General features: G+C 43.8%; 1 protein-coding gene and 1 pseudogene across 4 annotated transcripts in view; one reads left to right on the forward strand and one right to left on the reverse strand.

Annotated features, from left to right (window-relative positions):
• Nucleotides 1-10,377, reverse strand: part of Med1 (mediator complex subunit 1) — a 44,025-nt gene extending 33,648 nt beyond the window's left edge. Inside the window, exons 1-2 of one of the 4 annotated variants that reach the window (XM_005075927.4) lie at nt 10,141-10,377; nt 3,784-3,890 (exon numbers count right to left, since the gene is read on the reverse strand). In XM_005075927.4, the coding sequence (XP_005075984.1) occupies nt 3,784-3,890; nt 10,141-10,165 (132 nt within the window). In that variant the 5' untranslated portion in view covers nt 10,166-10,377. Of the gene's footprint in view, nt 1-3,783; nt 3,891-10,140 lie in introns of those variants that run through there. The other 3 variants (XM_005075928.4, XM_040749627.1, XM_021230572.2) reach the window with 3 other exon arrangements.
• On the forward strand, nt 8,659-9,191 carry LOC101840559 (annotated as a pseudogene).
• Nucleotides 10,378-19,840: the final 9,463 nt, after the last annotated feature.

Genomic DNA, 19,840 nt, shown 5'->3' on the forward strand with positions numbered 1-19,840 from the left:
CACAGTTATTAGTCAGCTTTCAGGAGGCAGAGGCAGGAAGATTACTAGGTTGAGATCAGTTTGGAATATGTATGAGATAGAGCAAATTATATAACAGAAAAAGAAAAAAAATGAAATAAAAACATGTTTTGAGCCGGCAATGGTGGCACACACCTTTAATCCCAGCACTCGGGAGGCAGAGGCAGGTGGATCTCTGTGAGTTCCAGACCAGCCTGGTCTACAAGAGCGAGTTCCAGGACAGCCTCCAAAGCCATAGAGAAACCCTATCTTGAAAAAACAAAAAACAACATGGGCTGGAGAGATGGCTGGGCAGTTAAGAGCATTGTCTGCTCGTCCAGGGATCCTGAGTTCAATTCCCAGCAACCACATGGTGGGTTCACAACTTTCAGTATTGAGATCTGATACCCTCTTCTGATCTACAGGGATACATGCAGGCAGAACACTGCATACATAACAAATAATAAGCAAATCTTAAAAAAATTTTCTTTTAGCTGGGTAGTGGTGGTGGTGGTGGTCGACACCTTTAATTCCAGCACTAGGGAGGCAGAGGCAAGTGAATCTCAGACTCTGAGGCCAGACTAGTCTTCAGAGTGAGTTCTAGGCTAGCCAGGGCTATAGAGAAACCCTGTCTCAAAACAAAACAAGCCAGGCAGTGGTGGTGCACACCTTTAGTCCCAGCACTCGGAAGGTAGAGGCAGGTGGATCTCTGTGAATTAGAGGCCAACCTGGTCTACAAGAGGACAGCCAGAAACCCTGTCTCTAAAAAAACAACAAAACCACACTAAACTTTCACTCATTGATATTACTGTTGCATTTTAACCTGGTTCTTTGTTCCAGAGGCCACAACCTCCTCAGCATTAGTGAAATTTTGTTTATGAGGATTTATCAACACAAGGACGCAGATGTAGGCGGATCTCTGTGAGTTCCAGGCCAACCTGGTGCACAAAGGGAGTTACAAACTAACCAGAGCTGTTACACAGAGAAACCCTGTCTTGAAAAAAAAAAATCCTTTTTTTTTTTTGCATGCAAACAAAATGAGGATGCACAGGCAATTATGAAATTCATAGTTTTGGGCTGGAGAGATGACTCAGATGTTAAGAGTACTGGCTGCTCTTCCAGAGCAGGAGTTCAATTCCCAGCTATCACATGGTGGTTCACAACAATTTGTAATGAGATCTGGTGCCTTCTTCTGGCCTGCGGACAGAACACTGTATAATAAATAACTAAATAAAAAAAATTTTTTTTTTTTTTTGGTTTTTCGAGACAGGGTTTCTCTGTGGCTTTGGAGGCTGTCCTGGAACTCACTTTGTAGACCAGGCTGGCCTCGAACTCACAGAGATCCGCCTGCCTCTGCCTCCCGAGTGCTGGGATTAAAGGCGTGCGCCACCAATGCCCGGCATAACTAAGTAAATCTTAAAAAAAAAATAAAAATAAAAGAAACTCATAGTTTCACAAACCTTTTTACCAGGAGGGTAAAAAGTTGGGAGAACCATGGGCCAGCATGCACAAATTCCTGGCTTCAATCTCCATCAAAGCAGTAACTGGTTATGTTGGCATCTGCCTGTAATCTCAGCTAGGAGGATGTGGGCTAAGGTAATTTCAAGGTCACCCTCACCTGTCTGCTAGCTCCTATGATCCTTATAACAAAATTATGTCGAAAAGCAAAGTAGGAGATGAAGAGATGGCTCAGCAGTTAAGATCTGGGTCTTCTATTCTTATAGAAGTCCCAGATTTGATTCCCAGTACCCAACAAGGTGACTCACAACCATCTGTAACTAAAGTTCCAGGAAATCGGATGCCCTCTTTTGGCCCAGATATACATGCAGACAAAACATCCACACATACGAAATCAAAAGAAGGAACAAGAAAAACATGGAAAACAAACAAGCATTATATGCTTCCATGAAGAAATAGAAATCCACAGAGATTACATATTTTTTTTTCAAAGTCAGAGGGGTAGTAAGTACTGCAATCAAGTCTGAAATAACAGGGGTTTGATGCTGGTTCATTTATCCTCTGTTGCTAGTGAATGACTGTGTACCTCATACATGTTAGGCAAATACTCTACAAGTAAATTAATTAAATCCCTTGCCTCTAAAACACAGTTCTTTTTTTGTTTTGTTTTGTTTGTTTTTCAAGACAGGGTTTCCTGGAACTTGCTTGATTGACCAGGCTGGTCTTGAACTCACAGAGATCTGCCTGCCTCTGCCTCCCGAGTGCTGGGATTAAAGGCCTGTGCCACCACGCTTAGCTAAATTTAGTTATTGACAGTCTGATGATTGGTCAGATAAATGGTAATAAACTAGACTTACCCTACCCTTTGGTGGGGAGGAGAGAATATAATTTATATACAGAACACTTAAAAGTGAAACAATCCCAAAATGAATCCCTGCTCTGACTATCACTAAGTGATATGATGAAAACATGTAGCACACAGCTACTACACTTTTCCTGTGCTCCACCTACACTTATGTACTTCAAATATCACCACACTGGCTTATGACTTACAGGGAAGTAAGAATACTATAAGGAAAGGCATTAACAGTGAATGGGTACCAAACAAGAGTAAAGAAAAACAAAAAACAAATTAAAAAACACAAAAAGAATAAATGAGACACATTCAGACAGACCACAGAAACACTGACTAGAGTAGGGTGATGATATTCAACTATAATCTCAGCATCTGGGGAGCTAAGGAAAGACTGCCTCAACTACATACCAAGGTCAAGTCAAGGTTACCCTAAGCCACAAAGACCCTGATTCCAAAGGACTGTGATACAGGTTACTTGGGAAGCTGGAGGAGGATTTGTGCTCAAAGCCCGCCTGAGCTCAGAACAAATTCAAAGCCAGCTTGTTAAGTGCCTTACCAAAACATGCTCAAGGCCAGAGAGAGATACCAAAGATTATGCATCTTGTTTTTTTTTTAAGATTTATTTATTACATATACAGTGTTCTACCAGAAGAGGGCACCAGATTGAATTGTATATGGTTGTAAGCCACCATGTGGTTGCTGGGAATTGAACTCAGGACCTCTGGAAGAGCAGTCAGTGCTCTTAACCTCTGAGCCATCTCTCCAACCCTGCATCTTGTTTTTGACAGGGTTTCTCTGTGTAGCGCTGCCTGTCCTGGACTTCACCCTGAAGATCAGGCTGGCCTCCAACTCACAGAGATCTGCCTGCCTCTGCCTCCTGAATACTGGGATTAAAGGTGTCAGCCTAACCCTAACCCTGGCAAGATAATGATTCTGAACTACAAAAAACATTACCCTGTACTGACAATGAACACCACAGCAGAATAAATATTTGTAGAGATTTGCTTAAAGTATACAGGAGAGTGTTTATAGACAATACTTTTTTTTTCCTTTTTCTTTTCTTTTTTTTTGGGGGGGGGGGTATAGGGTTTCTCTGGGTAGTCCTGGCTGTCCTTAATGCATTCTGTAGATCAGGCTGGCATCAAACTCAGTGAGATCCACCTGCTTCTGTAACTAAGTGCTGGGATAAAAAGCATGCCACCACAACTGACTGATAATGCCTTTTAAAACAAGGAACTTAAGGACTCATGGATTGTAGGATCTGTGAGGAGTCCTAGGATGAATCTCCTTAGATAGGGGAATTCCAGCCTTTTCCTTCCTAACCTGGCCCCTGACATCTATACCTACCATGTATTCAGCTGTTCTCAGAGTAAGTGAGGATATAGCATTGTTACTAGTAACAATTATACACATAAAGGCTAATTTATTAATTAGTTCTCTTAGTACTTTACCCATTTAGTCACAATTCTCACCATGACTTGACGCACAAGCTTGATGGTTTCACTCCAAGGTCTATTTTGGTTAAATTTTGCATGGAGCCGTTCCAAGAGGGAACTCATCTTACTCAGCCTTTCCGACTCTATAACGTAAAACAGAAAACATTAGACACTCTGATATCAAGACCTTCCACCATTTATTTCTCTTACAAAAAAACCTCTGTAACTGCCAAATTATTCTTTAACTTATTTATTTATATTTTATGTATAAGTGCTCTGCATGTATACCTGCACACCAGAAGAGGCATCAGATCCTAATATAGATGGTTCTGAGTCACCATGTGCTGCTGGGAATTGAATTCAGGACTTCTGGAAGAACAGTCAGTGCTCTTAACCCGAGCCATCTCTCCAGACCCCCAAAATACTTTTAATGTCATTTACTCCAAAACATAAAGAAAGCTAGGCATGGTTGCCCACACCTTCAATGGGAGCACTGAAAAAACTGGGTATGAGGTTTGTGAATTCAAAGCCAACCTGAACTACAGAGAAAGACCATGTCTCTAATGTACTCACACACATGAAGTTGTTAAAATTATTTTCCTGCCAGGCGTTGGTGGCGCACGCCTTTAATCCCAGCACTCAGGAGGCAGAGGCAGGTGGATCTCTGTGAGTTCAAGGCCAGCCTGGTCTACAAGAGCTAGTTCCAGGACAGCCTCCAAAGCCATAGAGAAACCCTGTCTCGAAAAACCAAAAAAATAAATAAATAAAATAAAAAAATTATTTTCCTAAGAGACAGGGTCTTAATATGTTGTCCATTTTGTTGGTCTTGGAGGTTTTAGGCCCCAATAATCCTCCTGCCCTAGTCTCCTGGATAGCTGTGACATGTATACCCTGTATCCACCTTAGAAAATAACTTTCAATTTTTATGCCAAGCATGGATGTACACTTTCTATCCTAGCACTTAACACAGAAGCAGTCTTTGTGATATCAAGAACAGCCTAAGCCTGGCGTTGGTGGCGCACGCCTTTAATCCCAGCACTCGGGAGGCAGAGGCAGGCGGATCTCTGTGAGTTCGAGGCCAGCCTGGTCTACAAAGTGAGTTCCAGGACAGCCTCCAAAGCCACAGAGAAACCCTGTCTCGAAAAACCAAAAAAAGAACAGCCTAGTTACCTGGCAGTGGTGGCACACACCTTTAACCCCAGCACTCTGGAGGCAGAGACAGGCAAATCTCTGTGAGTTAGAGGCCAGGATGGTCTACAGAGACAGACCCAGGAAAGCCAAGGCTACACAAGGAAACCCTGTCTTGAAATAACCAAAACAACAACAAAAATATACTACACCCTGTCTCAAAAACAATAATAAAAACCAAGGGGTTAGAAAGATGGCTCAGGGGCTGGAGAGATGGCTCAGAGGTTAAGAGCATTGACTGCTGTTCCAGGGGTCCTGAGTTCAATTCCCAGCAACCACATGGTGGCTCACAACCATCTACAATTCAATCTGGTGCCCTCTTCTGGCATGTAGGCAGAACACTGTATATGTAATAAATAAATATATCTTTAAAAAAATCCAAAACCCAAAAAAAAGTTTCTTAAAAAAAAAAAAAAAAGAAAGATGGCTCAGCAGTTAAGAGCTCTAGCTGCTCTTCGAGAGGATATGGTTAGATTTCTAGCATCCAGGGGATCTGACACCCTCCTCTGGCCTCCATAGGCACCAGGCACATATGCTATGCATACAAATACATACATAAAACGAACATTTAAAATACTACTAATAACAAAAACAAAACAAACTTTATTATTTGTGTCTGTGTGTGTTGTATAAGTGTGAGTACAGGCATGAACCTACCACAGTGCCTATGAAGGTCAGAGGACAACTTGTTCTAGGGTGTCCTTGCCTTTGTAATCAAGAGGCCATGGGGTCTTCCCCACCCAAATGTGGTGTTTCTTGTTGCCGTTGGATTTAGACAGGGTCTAAACAGTCTGGCTTTGAACACATAGAAATCCACTTGTCTCTGCTTCTTGAGTACTGGGATCAAAGCAGTATTCCACAATTCCCAACCTATCCTTTTAAGAAGAGTAACTGCATGCAGACGGGGCAGTGAAGGCCCACGCCTTTAATCCCAGCACTAGGGAGGCAGAGGCCAGCCTGATCTCTAATGCTACACAGAGAAACCCTGTCTTGGAAAACAAAAACAAACACAAAAACCTAGCTGCTCTTTCAGAGGATCTGGGTTCAAATCCTAGCAACCACATGGCAGCTCACTACCATATGTAACTCCAGTCCCAGAGAATATGATGTCCTCTTCTGGCCTCAGATAGCACCAGGTATGATGCACTTGGTACCCAGAAATACATGATGACAAACAACTACACATATGAAATACATATTCTTTTTTTTAAAGATTTATTTATTTATTATGTATACAGTGTTTTGCCCACATGCATGCCTGCAGGCCAGAAGAAGGCACCAGATCTCATTACAGATGGTTGTGAGCCACAATGTGGTTGCTGGGAATTGAACTCAGGACCTCTGGAAGAGCAGTCAGTGTTCTTAACCTCTGAGCCATCTCTCCAGCCCACATATTCTTTTTTTAAAGATTACTCATATTGGGGGATGGGGGAGGAGGGGAGGGAGAGGGAGCTGAGATTGGCATGTTAAACAAGCTTGTTTCTAATTTAAATTAAAAAAAGGAAAAAACGCCGGGCGTTGGTGGCGCATGCCTTTAATCCCAGCACTCGGGAGAAAGAGGCAGGCGGATCTCTGTGAGTTCGAGACCAGCCTGGACTACCAAGCGAGTTCCAGGACAGCCTCCAAAGCCACAGAGAAACCCTGTCTCGAAAAAAAAAAAGGAAAAAACTATAAGAAAAAAATTCAACTGTGGTTTGCAGAAAAAAGATTACTCATATGTGAATTTTTTTGCTTACATGTATGTGTACCATGTCTGTTCAATACTCAAGCGGCCAGAAGGTGGCAACCAGGACCTCTAGAACTAGGGTTACAGATGGTTGTGAGCTGCCATGTGGGTGTGTGGGTTCTGGGAGCTGAATCTGGACCTATGCCAAGAGCAGTGAGGGCTCTTAATCACTCAGCTATACACACGCGCACGCGAGTGCAAAAGCCACTTTTTTCCTTTTTGAGATGGTCTCATGACCCATGCTGACCTCCTGGTCTATCTGGCAGAGGATGACCTTGAAGGCTGACAAGATGGTTCAGTGTGAATTAAGGCACCTGCTGCCAAAACATGTCAACTGAGTTCTATCCCTAGAATCCACACAGTGGAGAGATGACTCCAGAGTCCACACAGTGGAGAGATGACTCCTGCCAAGCTGTCCTCTGACTGCCACATTCACCCTGAGGCAGATGACCTCACCCACAAATAGATAAATGTGAGGGATGACCTTCACCTCCTGATGTTCCTACCTCTACCTCCAACGTGCTAGGATTATAAACTGGAGCCACCTCCCAGGCTTGGTTTTAGCTCAGACTATCCTTCTGTCTCCTTTTCCTCAGCACCTCCTATAGGTGTGATACTATAAACAGACATTCTACTCAAACATTTAATTGGAACCAGAAATGAAATAATAGTAACTTCTAATCACATAGATAAACATTCAATATCCTGAATGATATGTTTTGATCACTATTTGAAAAAAGAAACAACATAGTTCTCAGCTCAAAAACACTGTCATCATTAAGTTCTGGGCATAATTTTTGTATGATTTATTTAACTTTACTTTATGTGCTTTGGTATGAAGGTGTCAGGTCCCCTGGAACCAGAGCTACAGACAGCTGTGAGCTGCTATGTGGGTGCTGGGAACTGAACCAGAATCCTCTGGAAGAACAGTCTTTGTTCTTAACCACTGAACCATCTTTCTATTCCCTGGGCATAATTTTTGTTGCTTCCTCCTTTTTGTTTGGTGCAGAGAATTGAACCCAAGAAGGACACCCTTGTTCTAACCATTGATCTACATCCCAGACTGTAAATCATTTTAAGTGAACATAAAAAGTAATGGGGATCATTTTGGTACTCATATGCATATAGGACATTATCCTGTGTTCTAACTGGTCTTCCTCTCTGACTCCATCAATGCCAACACCTCTGCCTTCCACTTTCACCTCGAATTCCATTAACATTTCTTCCACACCTTTAATTCCAGCACTCAGGAGCCAGAGGCACATGGATCTCTGTGAGGTTGAAACCAGCCTGGTCTACAGAACAGTTCTACAACAGACAGGGCTACAGAGAGAAACCCGTCTTGAAAAATAAATAAATAAATAAATAAATCTTCTCCCATGGTTCCATATTTTCACAACCAACACACACAAACACTTAAGTCTAGACTTCTCTAAAGAGAGGAAATGTGAGCTTGGCATTGGTGGCCCACTAATCCCAGCACTCGGGAGACACAGGCAGGCGGATCTCTGTGAATTCCAGGCCAGCCTGGTCTACAGAGTTCCAGGACAGTCTCCAAAAACAATACAGAGAAACCCTGTCTCGAAAAACAAGAGAGAGAGAGAGACAGAGAGAGACAGAGAGAAAATGTGGTATTTGTGTTAAGTTTGGTTTATTTTGCAATCCATTTCCCTACAAATGTCACGATTTCGCTTTGGATGAGCCAGCTGATTTGAGTTCAGGTAGAGAGGAAAAAGGATCTAAAACAAGATTCAAACTCTTAGCTGACCTGGCTGGGCGGTGGTGACACACACCTTTGATCCAAGCTCTTGGGAGGCAGACCCAACTGGATCTCTGAGTTCAAGGCCAACCTGGTCTACAGAGAGAGTTCCAGGACAGGCTCCAAAGCTACAGGGAAATCCTGTCTCAAAAAACCAAAACCGGGCTTTGCGGCTGAGCTCGTGTGCGGCGGCAGCGGCGGCGGTGTTAGCGGCGGCTGCAGCAAAGCATTCGGCGCAATGTCTCACACCATTTTGCTGGTACAGCCTACCAAGAGGCCAGAAGGCAGGACTTAAGCTATGAGTCTGTGAATGAATGCATGGAAGGTGTTTGTAAAATGTATGAAGAACACCTGAAGAGAATGAATCCCAACAGCCCCTCTATCACATAGGATATCAGTCAATTGTTTGACTTTATTGACGATCTGGCAGATCTCAGCTGTCTTGTGTACCGAGCTGATACACGGACGTACCAGCCTTATAACAAAGACTGGATCAAAGAGAAGATCTACGTGCTCCTTCGTCGACAGGCCCAACAGGATGGGAAGTAACCAAGTTGGAAGCATCAGGGGCTGGGGGGTGGGCTTGAAACAGGTGCATAGAGCGTGCTGTAGTGAACATTTTGTATGATAGTAATCCTGTTTCCATTTTGTTACTAGAGCCAAGATTGAATGTATGACATGAAACACGAATGATCTTTTCATTCAGAAACCACCATTTGCTCCCCCTTTGCTCCTTTTCTTTCTTTTTTTACTTAAACATTTTTATGATAACTCAGAGAGAAAGTGTTTTTTGCCACTTAAGGTTGGTTCCAGTCCTTGAAACTGTTCGTATCTGCTCTATAGCAGTGAGTGCACTAACCCCTTTATGGGGGTGGAGGTGTGACAAGGTTAGTTATGTCCTCTGGGAAAGTCTTAGTGAAAAATAAAGAAATGTTCTGTAAAAAAAAAAAAAAACCAAAACCAAAAAAAAGTAAACAAAAAACAAACATCCAAACAAACAAATGGAAAAACTTAACTGATCCAGAGGGTACAGGTTTGTAAGTCAGTACTTGGGAGGTTGAGACAGTAAGATTATCCTGAGTTGTAGGCTAACCAGGACTACATAGGAAATCCTTGTCTCAAAACAAAAAAATTTCAATCTCTTCCTTATTCTGCCCTCTTCTGGGAAGTAGTTTGGGGATTGCTCCTAACACTTTCTTCCAATCTGTCTTTAAAAGCCACGATTCAAGCACAATTAAAGGAGCAGCTTTTCAATTCACAACACGGGACTTGAACACTGACATTTCAAGGAACAAACTGCTAGCTTCTATTATCATAAAGACCTAACCATGTCCTTCACAGTAAGACACCCTCAATAACCCTGACACATCGCCCGGTATTAGCGTCTCTAAGGTCATACTCAGACATCGCTCTTGAAACAAAGACTAAACAAGTTTCCACGTCACTCTCCTGATGTCCCCCAGCAGGTTAAGCTACCCCGAGGCTCAACTACTCCGTCCCTAGTCATGCAGAAAGCCGTTCACAAAACGGGGAGGGGAGACGACCTCAGAGTCGGCGCTCCGGCACCTCTCCAGACAGTCACAATCTAAAATACACATTCCGCCGGGACCCAGTTCCGTGCCCGGCGGCCCTGGAGGGGCGTGGGTCCCCACCTCCTCTCACAGATTGGCTCCCCGCGGTGGTGTCCCGCCCCCTCCCATTCCCCCCCTCAGCCACTCACCCTCGGTTTCCCCCTGAGCCTTCATCCTGACGGCGGCGAGGCCTCGGGTCGGCCACAGGAGGGTGAGCCTTTCCCCACCACTAAGAGGGGAACGTAGTTGGCTTCAGCTAGGGGAAGCGGCGCACCAACAGCCCCCACTCTTCCGGGGAAGACTCAGTCTGAAGTCCCCGGCGGCAAGAAGAGAAGGGTGCTCGCGGCCGCCGCCATCTTCCCCAACGGAACTTCCCAAAGATCGCGAGATTAATCGTGTTCCTGCGAGACAGGGGAAAAAGGAAAAGTACCAAAATCTCGCGAAAATTGGCTGATTCGTCTTTCCCGCGGGATTTGTAACAGGCCCATTAGCGATTGGCTCGTTCTCACATCTTTGCGTTTTAAGGTGTGTTCCCATACAGTTGGCATCTCTCCGAAACTCAATGGTTTTTTGTTTGCTTGTTTGTTTTTCGAGTCAGGGTTTCTCTGTAGCTTTGGAGTCTGTTCTGGAAGTCGCTCTGTAGACCAGGCTGGCCTCGAACTCACAGAGATCCGCCTGCCTCTGCCTCCCGAGTGCTCGGACTGAAGAGGGGCGCCACCGCCCGGACGAAATTTCCTATTTTCATTTTGACAGATATTCAATTTGTAAGTTAAATTTTTTTTTAGATCTTGGTGGCGCACGCCTGGTCTACAAAGCAGCCTCTAAAACAATACAGAGAAACCCTGTCTCAAAAAAATTTTTTAGTTCATTGGCCTGGTGATGGTAGCGTGCGCCTTTAATCCCAGCGCTCAGGAGGCAGAGGCAGGTGGATCTCAGTCAGTTTGAAACCATTCTGGTCTACAAAGTGAGTTCCAGGACAGCTAGGGACTGTTAACACAGAGAAACCCTGCCTTAAAAAAGCTAATATATATTTCGGAGGCTGGAAAGATGGCTCACATGTTAAAAGCACTGGCTGCTCTTCCAGAGGTTCTGAGTTTAATTCCCAGCAACTGCATAGTGACTCACAACCACCTGTAATGAGATCTGGTGCCCTCTCCTGGTGGGCGAGTGTACATGCAGGCAGAACACGGAATATGTAACACATAAATATATATTAAAAATATCTAAAGTTCTTTAAAAAATGACAGCAGTATTTTAGGGGTTTTGCTATTTTTAGTCTTGCTTTTGAGACAGGACCTTAAGGAGGCTGGTTAGTCTGGAACTAGCTATGTAGATCATACTGGCCTTGAATTCACAAGGATCCACCTGCGTCCTCTTCCTGAAAACTGAGTGAGGTCTAGCACTACCACACCTAGACTCAGATACTGGTGTTCTGTATACATACTGGAAGTCAGTATAATACAGTTAGTTGAATTTTTTTTTTTTTTTTTGGTTTTTTTCGAGACAGGGTTTCTCTGTATTGTTTTGTCCTGGAACTCGCTCTGTAGACCAGGCTGGCCTCGAACTCACAGAGATCCGCCTGCCTCTGCCTCCCGAGTGCTGGGATTAAAGGCTTGTGCCACCAACGCCTGGCCATTTAGTTGAATTTTTAACAATTGTATAAGTATTTATGGGATTTTAGACTAAAGCAAATTTACTTGTTCCAGTACCACATATCTGATTCTACCACCTATTTTCATTGTGTCACATTTTGTAACACCAGTGGAAGCACACTGCTTATTACTTCTCTACAACATGAATCACAAAAAATGTCTTCGTGAAGATGTCTCCAGTCAATGTCTTGTTGAAAGGACTTGGCTAACATGGCTCTGGCAGGCCTTGCCCTTCTCCCCCGTCCCAGATGATCTTCTGTATGACCTGGAATCTGAAGACTCCAATGCCAGGGAAGGAATGGATGTGCTGGCAAGGCCAGGGCAAGCAGGTGAGGAATGGACTGTCCCTTCCTTCTTCCTTTGTCCTTATACAGGCTTCCAGCAGAAGGTGTGGCCCAGATTTAAGGTTTGTGTATTCCCACCTCAAGATCTGGACCAAAAGACCCCCTTCATTTCTGGATTGAGTAGCTGTCACACCCCCATTCCCTCTGCCAGAGCTGTTACACAGAGAAACCCTGGCGTGCGTTGTTACATATGCACTTTTGCATCTCTCTCTCTCTCTCTCTCTCTCTCTCTCTCTCTCTCTCTCTCTCTCTCACACACACACACACACACACAGACTGTTCTACAGATCAAGTTCCAGGATAGCCTCCAAAACAATACAGAGAAACCCTGTCTTGAAAAAACAAAACAACAAAAAAAGAATTCTTTGTAAATATCTGGATCTTTGTATGTTTGTGATGTGTTTGGGGAAGCTATTGTATGACAGCTCTTTTCCTGGACAAATTGAACACACACATCTACTCATGCCTAGGTAGGTAGCCACTACAGGAAAGGACCAAATTCCTTCTTGGCAAACAAATGATTTTTATTAGGATTACTTCCAGAAATATATCTGAGGGATTATGTATAGGAACAGAAATGATTCAAAGAGGGCATCCCATTATAGATGGCTGTGAGCCACCATGTGGTAGATGGGAATTGAACTCAGGACCTCTGGAAGAGCAACCATGCTCTTAACCTCTGAGCCATCTGTCCAGCACTCTGAGAGATTCTTTGCAGCTTGGCTCCCTTACTCTGGGGAAGAAGGGGCCTGATGAGTCTGGTCAGTTTCAGGGACTCCCTGAAGATATTTGGAGTTGTTTACCTTGGGGTCAAAGGGATTTCTCTGCAGGATAGAATCCCTGCCCCCACTCCCCCAAACACACACACACACATACACAGAGTTTCTCTGTGTATCCCTGGCTACCTCCAGCAACTGGGACCTACTTATACTTTGAAATCTTTAACTGTATATAACATTTTTTCTCTAATAATCTGGGCCTATGTGGTGACAAAGGAAATTTTTTTTTTTTTTTTTTTTTGGTTTTTCGAGACAGGGTTTCTCTGTGGCTTTGGAGGCTGTCCTGGAACTCGCTTGGTAGTCCAGACTGGTCTCGAACTCACAGAGATCCACCTGCCTCTGCCTCCCGAGTGCTGGGATTAAAGGCGTGCGCCACCAACGCCCGGCTGACAAAGGAAAAATTTTTAGCAGCTGTCTTTAATCCTTTAAAAAGGGAAGTAGTGAAAGTTGTTGAAAGTCTCCTTGGTCAGTATTGGACAGAAGGGAAAAACGGTGCTGTCCAGGGACATCTTTTCTACTCTTTCAGAGGACTGTGGGTGTTGAATTTTCAATTATATAGGTTACGGGTCAATAAGGAGACAAATCATAAAAGAGAAAGAAGTGAACCTTTCTCTTTTACTTTTGGACCAACCCAGAGGGACATTTTTCCCTCCACAGGGCAGCTTACAGCAGGAAGCACAGAGGTCACCTGGAGGAACTATCCACCACCACCACCACCACCCCCCAGACAGGGTTTCTCTGTATAACTTTGGAGGCTGTCCTGGAACTCACTCTGTAGACCAGGCTGGCCTCGAACTCACAGAGATCTGCTTGCCTCTGCCTCCCAGAGTGTTGGGATTAAAAGTGTGAGCCAGCAACACTCAGCTCCCTTTATATATATATGCCTCCTTATTTTTTCATTATAATTTATTTATTTGTATTTTATGTACATTATTGTTTTGTCTGCATGCATGTCTGTTGTTAGGGAGTTAGATCCCCCAGAACTGGAGTTACAGCAGTAGTGAGCTGCCATGTGGGTGCTGGGAATTGAACCCAGTCTTCTGGAAGAGCAGTCAGTCGTCTTATCAGCTGAACCATTGCTGCAGCCCCCATCCCTTTTGTTTCTGCTTGACACAGGTTTCTTCTGTGTAGCCCTGGCTGTCTTGGAACTCACCCTGTAGACCAGGCTGGCCTTGAACTCCTGGCTCTCCAGCACGTCTCACCCCACTCCTACCCTAAACTCTACAATGGCTGGGTTTTCCTTTCTCCAACTTCTCTGATTCCTAAATAACCCAGCCATTTTGGCTACTGCAGTCTCTTGGTCCCTGGATCCTCTGTCATCCTGTCTAGTTTCCCTCTTCTGGTCTGGTTCACTCTGAACTCTTTCAGATGCCTCTGCCTGCTCCCTCTCTTATATTCTACAATACACACCTCAATTGCTTCAGAGCAGTCATATCTTCCTATCATTTCTTTTTTTCATTCATCTAGTGCCAAAATCTGGGAGGAGGATGTGACTGCTTCGAAGGGGTTGAGGTTCTTATTATAGGGGTGAGCACAGGCAGAGGCAGACATCTGGGAGACTTCAGAGTGAATGTGAGCAGCAGACTGAACCCAACATAGGAGTAGAGAAGGGAGAGAAAGTGGGGAGCCAGGAGCCAAGAGGCCAGGAGAATGGGAACCAAGAGCAGGTGACCAAGGGATATCAAGGACTGTATGACCAAAATGACAGCTGGAGGAATGGCAGTGAGCTCTGGGGCTGGAGTTTGAGGTAGGAGGTGGGGTAAGAGGACTTTCCAACAGGTGGGGATTGAGCCAGAGGCCAAAATCCTCTTTGATATGTTAAATAGGCACCTCAGTTTGCTGTTTGTCCTGGGGTTTGAGATCTAACACTTTCTCATGGTAACTTTCTGTACAAATAAACACTAATGTCTATACTAAAGTGTAGATAGAAGCCAGGCATTGGTGGCTCACACCTTTAATTCCAGCACAGAGGCAAGCGAATCTCTGTGAGTTCGAGACCTGACTGGTCTACCGAGCAAGTTCCAGGACAGGCTCCAAAACAATACATAGAAACTCTGTCTCAGAGAAAAAAAAGTGTAGATAGGAAAATGTAAAGTTAACCAAGCTTATAACTCTCCTCTTATGTTTGAGCCCAGTTTGAGTAGTAGGAGACTTTGTCTAAAATTAAAAATATAAATTAGCTGGTTGAGCCGGGCGTTGGTGGCTCATGCCTTTAATCTCAGCACTCGGGAGGCAGAGGCAGGCGGATCTCTGTGAGTTCGAGGCCAGCCTGGTCTACAGAGTGAGTTCCAGGACAGCCTCCAAAACAACAGAGAAACCCTGTCTCGAAAAACCAAAAAAAAAAAAAAAAAAAAAAATAGCTGGTTGTGGAGGCAGCACTTGGGAGGCAGAGGCATAAAAATTTCCGTGCCAGGCAAACACCCTCCTCTTCTTCCCCATAGTCTCAAACAACATTAAAAAGTCATTCTAGGAAGAAAGATAAATGTTTGTCATCACTGAAAAAGTAATCAAGGTATCCACAAGGAATATCTTGGCCGGGTTCGGTGTTGCACACCTGTTGATGAAAGTAAGAATCAGGAACATCCAAGCCAGACCCTGCTACTTGTGAGGCATCGGTACAGTACCTGAGATTCTGTCTCAAAACCAACACAGAATAAGACCCAGATGGAGGTGCATGTCTTTGATCCCAATACTGGGGAGGCAGAGGCAGGCAGATCTCTAAGTTCCTGTGCCACCTCATCAGGCCTAAGAGAACTCTTTAAACCTAAAAGCTAATTTTTTTTTGGTTTTTATGAGATAGGGTTTCTCTGTATTGTTTTGGAGGCTGTCGGTCCAGCCCAGCCTCGAACTCACAGAGATCTGCCTGCCTCTGCCTCCCAAGTGCTGGGATTAAAGGCGAGCGCCACCAACGCCCGGCTTTAAAAGCTAATTTCTTAAAAAAGATTTATTATGTAACAGTGTTCTGCCTATATGTATTCCTGCACACCAGAAGAATGCACCAGATCTCATTATAGATGGTTGTGAGCCACCGTGTGGTAGTTGGGAATTGAACTCAGGACCTTTGAAAGAGCAGCCAGTGCTCCTAACTTCTGAGTCACTAAAACCTAAATTAAATTAATAATTTAGAAGCATGCTAACTAACTGGGAGTTGGTGGCACATGCCTTTAATCCCAGCACTCTGGGAGGCAGAGGCAAGCGGATCTCTGTGAGTTCGAGGCCAGCCTGGTCTACAGAGTGAGTTCCAGGACAGCTTCCAAACATCACAGAGAAACCCTGTCTGGGGGTGGGGGAAGCACACTAACTGAAACCTGTAAGTTCAGTAACTAGTGGAGAGTGGGGGAGGAGTGCAAGGACTTTACAGCTAGCCTCAGTTACAAGTGAGTTTCATTTAGGTAAGCCTGACTGAAAAATAGCACACCCTACTACCAAGAATCTAAATTATTAAGTTTATTTGTGTGTGGAGGTAGTTATTGTAACTTTAATTAAAATGTCTATCTGTAAGCCTGGCGGTGGTGGCGCACGCCTTTAATCCCAGCACTAGGGAGGCAGAGGCAGGCGGATCTCTGTGAGTTTGAGGCTGGGCTGGACCGACAGCCTCCAAAACAATACAGAGAAACCCTGCCTCGTAAAACCAAAAAAAAAAAAAAATCTATCTGTATAATCTATTTTTATTTTTTATTTATTTATTTATTTAAAGATTCTATTTATTTATTACATATACACCAGATTGAATTGTAGATGGTTGTCAGCCACCATGTGGTTGCTGGGAATTGAACTCAAGACCTCTGGAAGAGCAGTCAGTGCTCTTAACCTCTGAGCCATCTCTCCAGCCCATAATCTATTTTTAAAATTTATGATTTATTTATTTTTATTTGATGTGCATTGGTGTTTTGCCTAAATGTGTATGTATGTGAGGTGTCAGATCCCCGGGAGCTGGAATTACAAATAGTTGTGAACTGCCTTGTGGATGCTGGGAATTGAACCTGGTCCTCTGGAAGAGTAGCTCTGCTAAGTCATCTTCCAGCCACATAGTTTCCTATCTGTTTATAATCAAAATAGAAACTTTCTGACTGTCACCACAGAGTTAGCACACCACCTATGGTGGCTGTGCAGTGAAGCAACTGAAGCATTCCTTGAATCACTGAGTTCAAAGCTTTTCTGCAGAGTGAAACAATCCTTATTTTCCCTTTTATTTTTCAGATCAATCTTTTATTTATTTATTGTTTTTTTTGGAGACAGGGTTTCTATGTATTGTTTTGGAGGCTGTCCTGGAACTCACTCTGTAGACCAGGCTGGCCTCGAACTCACAGAGATCCTCCTGCCTCTGTCTCCCAAGTGCTGGGATTAAAGGTGTGCACCACCAACGCCCGGCAGAGAGCAATCTTCTCTTTTTATGAAAACACTCTTTCTTCTCACTGGTTAGTGTGACAATTCATGGAATTTCATACTTTTCGGCTCTGTGTTTTTCTGTGTAACAGTTCTGGCTGTCTTAGAGCTTGCTCTCTAGACCAGTTTACAAATTTTGTATTTAAAAAAATTTGAGAGGAACACATGGTAACAGATGCCTATAATCCCAGTGTTTTGACACTTGAGCAGATGAATGTGAGTGCCAGGGGAGTCTGGACAACATCTCCAAGACACCAGGAGAGGTGAGGGGATGAGGAAAGACAAGGAAAATGGGCTGCGGGTGTGAAGGAGAGAAGAGAAAAAAGGAAAAGGAAAAAGAAATTTTGGACACAAGATTTCCTAGGATAGAATTTTATCTGCTAAAAAAGTGCAGTGTGATGGACACTCCCCTGAGGGAGCTCACACTACTTCCCGCTCAAATGTGCTTAGAGCCATCGCTTTTGACTTTCATTGTCTTCTCTTTGGAGAAGTTTGACTTTTGTGGTGGCAAAACATCAGTATTTTTTCTTTTTTTACAATGTTTATTTATTTATTATGTATATATTGTGTTCTGTCTGCTGGCCAGAAGAGGGCACCAGGTCGTATTACAGATGGTTGTGAGCCATCTCTCCAGCCCCTTCTGTTTTTCTTATTCCATTTTTATTTTATGTTCATTGATGTTTTGTTTGCATGTGTCTGTGTAAACGTAAACATGTCAGAAGTTCTGGAACTGAAGTTACAGACAGGTGTGGCTACCATGTGGATGCTGGGATTGAACCTGGGTCCTCTGGAAGAAGAGCCAGTGTTCTTAACTGCTGAACCATGTCTCCAGTCTTCAAAACATCAATCTTACTGGGTGTTGGTGGCGCATGCCTTTAATCCCAGCACTTGGGAGACAGAGGCAGGCCGATCTGTGAGTTCAAGACCCGCCTGGTCTACAGAGTGAGTGCCAGGACAGCCTTCAAAGCTACACACAGATAATTAAACTTTTCAGGATAAAGAGCCTATTCTTGTATAAAATTTTCACAGTCCATTCAGTCAAGTCAATTCTTTCTTTTCTTAATTTTTTATTTTAATTTCATTTTAAGTTAGAATCTCAATACACAACTCTGGATGGCTTGGAACTCAGAGATCTTCTGCCTTAAACTGCAGAGTGCTGGGCTTAAAGGTGTGCTCTACCATGTCAGGCTTCAAAGTGACTTTTGTTTGATTGAGATGTGTTTTTTTGGTGCAATAGTGACTTGGTTGTCCTGGATTAGATTTAAAGACGAGGCTGGCCTCCAATTTATAGAGATTGCCTGCCTCTGCCACTGTAGTGCTGGGATTAAGAGCGTGCCTGTCTTAAACTGACTTTTAATACCTTTCTTAAAAGGTCTTCATAATGTGACCAGTAGTGCATGCCTTTAATCCCAGCACTCGGGAGGCATTGGCAGGTAGATCTCTGTGAGTTCCAGGCCAGCCTGGTCTAAAAACCTCCACAGATAAACCCTGTCTCCAGAAAAAAAGGTCTTCCTAATGTGGACTTAAGCAAAGCATTCAGAGATTGAGAACCGTTTCCACCCATTACTAGCTTCATATACCCTTTGTGCCTAGCTCACTTGTTTAATCGACATTTAAATATATTTAAAGCGTGTGAAAGGGAGGCGCGGAGGCACAGACCTTTAATCCCCAGCACTCAGGCAGAGACATTTCATCCAATCTTTGTGAGTTCCTGGACAATCAGGCTACATAGGGAGACCCTATCTCAGAAACAAAAAAATAAAAGAATGTATAGAAATTAAAACAAAAAATACAGATGTAACTGTAAAGGTTCAGGAAAAAAAGATCACCCCTGTAATTCCAGCATAGGGTGGCTGAGGCTGAATAGCCACAATTTTGAGGCCAGCCTGGACTGTAAAGTGACTTTCCTTTGGACTCTGCACTAACTTTTCTGCCCCTAAACTAACTTCTCTGACTCTTGGGATTCTTTGCCTGTAAAATCACAGGGAAGGGGCTGGAGAGATGGCTCAGAGGTTAAGAGTTCTTCCAGAGGTCCTGAGTTCCATTCCCAACAAGCCACATGGTCACTCACTGCCATCTGTAATGAGGTTTGATGCCTTCTCCTGGGGTACATGCATGTACACAGATTAAAAAAAACTATGTGTAATAAATAATTTTAAAAAACTTTAGGGAAGACAATGTCCAGTGGTTGGTTAGTTTTGTTTGTTTGTTTGGTTTTTGGAGACAGGGTTTCTCTGTGTACTCCTGGCTTTCCTGGACTTCACTTTGTAAACTAGGCTCGCCTCGAACTCAGAGTTGTTAATTGTGAGGGCAGAGAAAATAAATTCAATATGCGTGGCACTTAGTAGCAAGCTTTGTTTAAACATTCAGACATCAGCTGTAATGTTTCCAACGTTCACCGTTCACCTGTCCGTTGTTTAAAAAAAAAATCTGAAAAGATGGGCGTTGGTGGAGCATGCCTTTAATCCCAGAAGTCGGGAGGCAGAGGCCAGCCTGATCCACAGAGTTTCAGGACAGGCTCCAAAGCTACACAAGGAAATGTCTCGAAAAACCAAAAAATCCTGATAATCAACAGCCTTCTTTTTGGTTTTCGAGTCAGGGTTTCTCTGTGGCTTTGGAGGCTGTCCTGGTCACTCTGTAGACCAGGCTGGCCTCGAACTCACAGAGATCCGAATGCCTTTGCCTCCT

Source organism: Mesocricetus auratus, unplaced genomic scaffold (assembly GCF_017639785.1).
Source record: "Mesocricetus auratus isolate SY011 unplaced genomic scaffold, BCM_Maur_2.0 Super-Scaffold_100007, whole genome shotgun sequence".
NCBI lineage: Eukaryota > Metazoa > Chordata > Mammalia > Rodentia > Cricetidae > Mesocricetus > Mesocricetus auratus.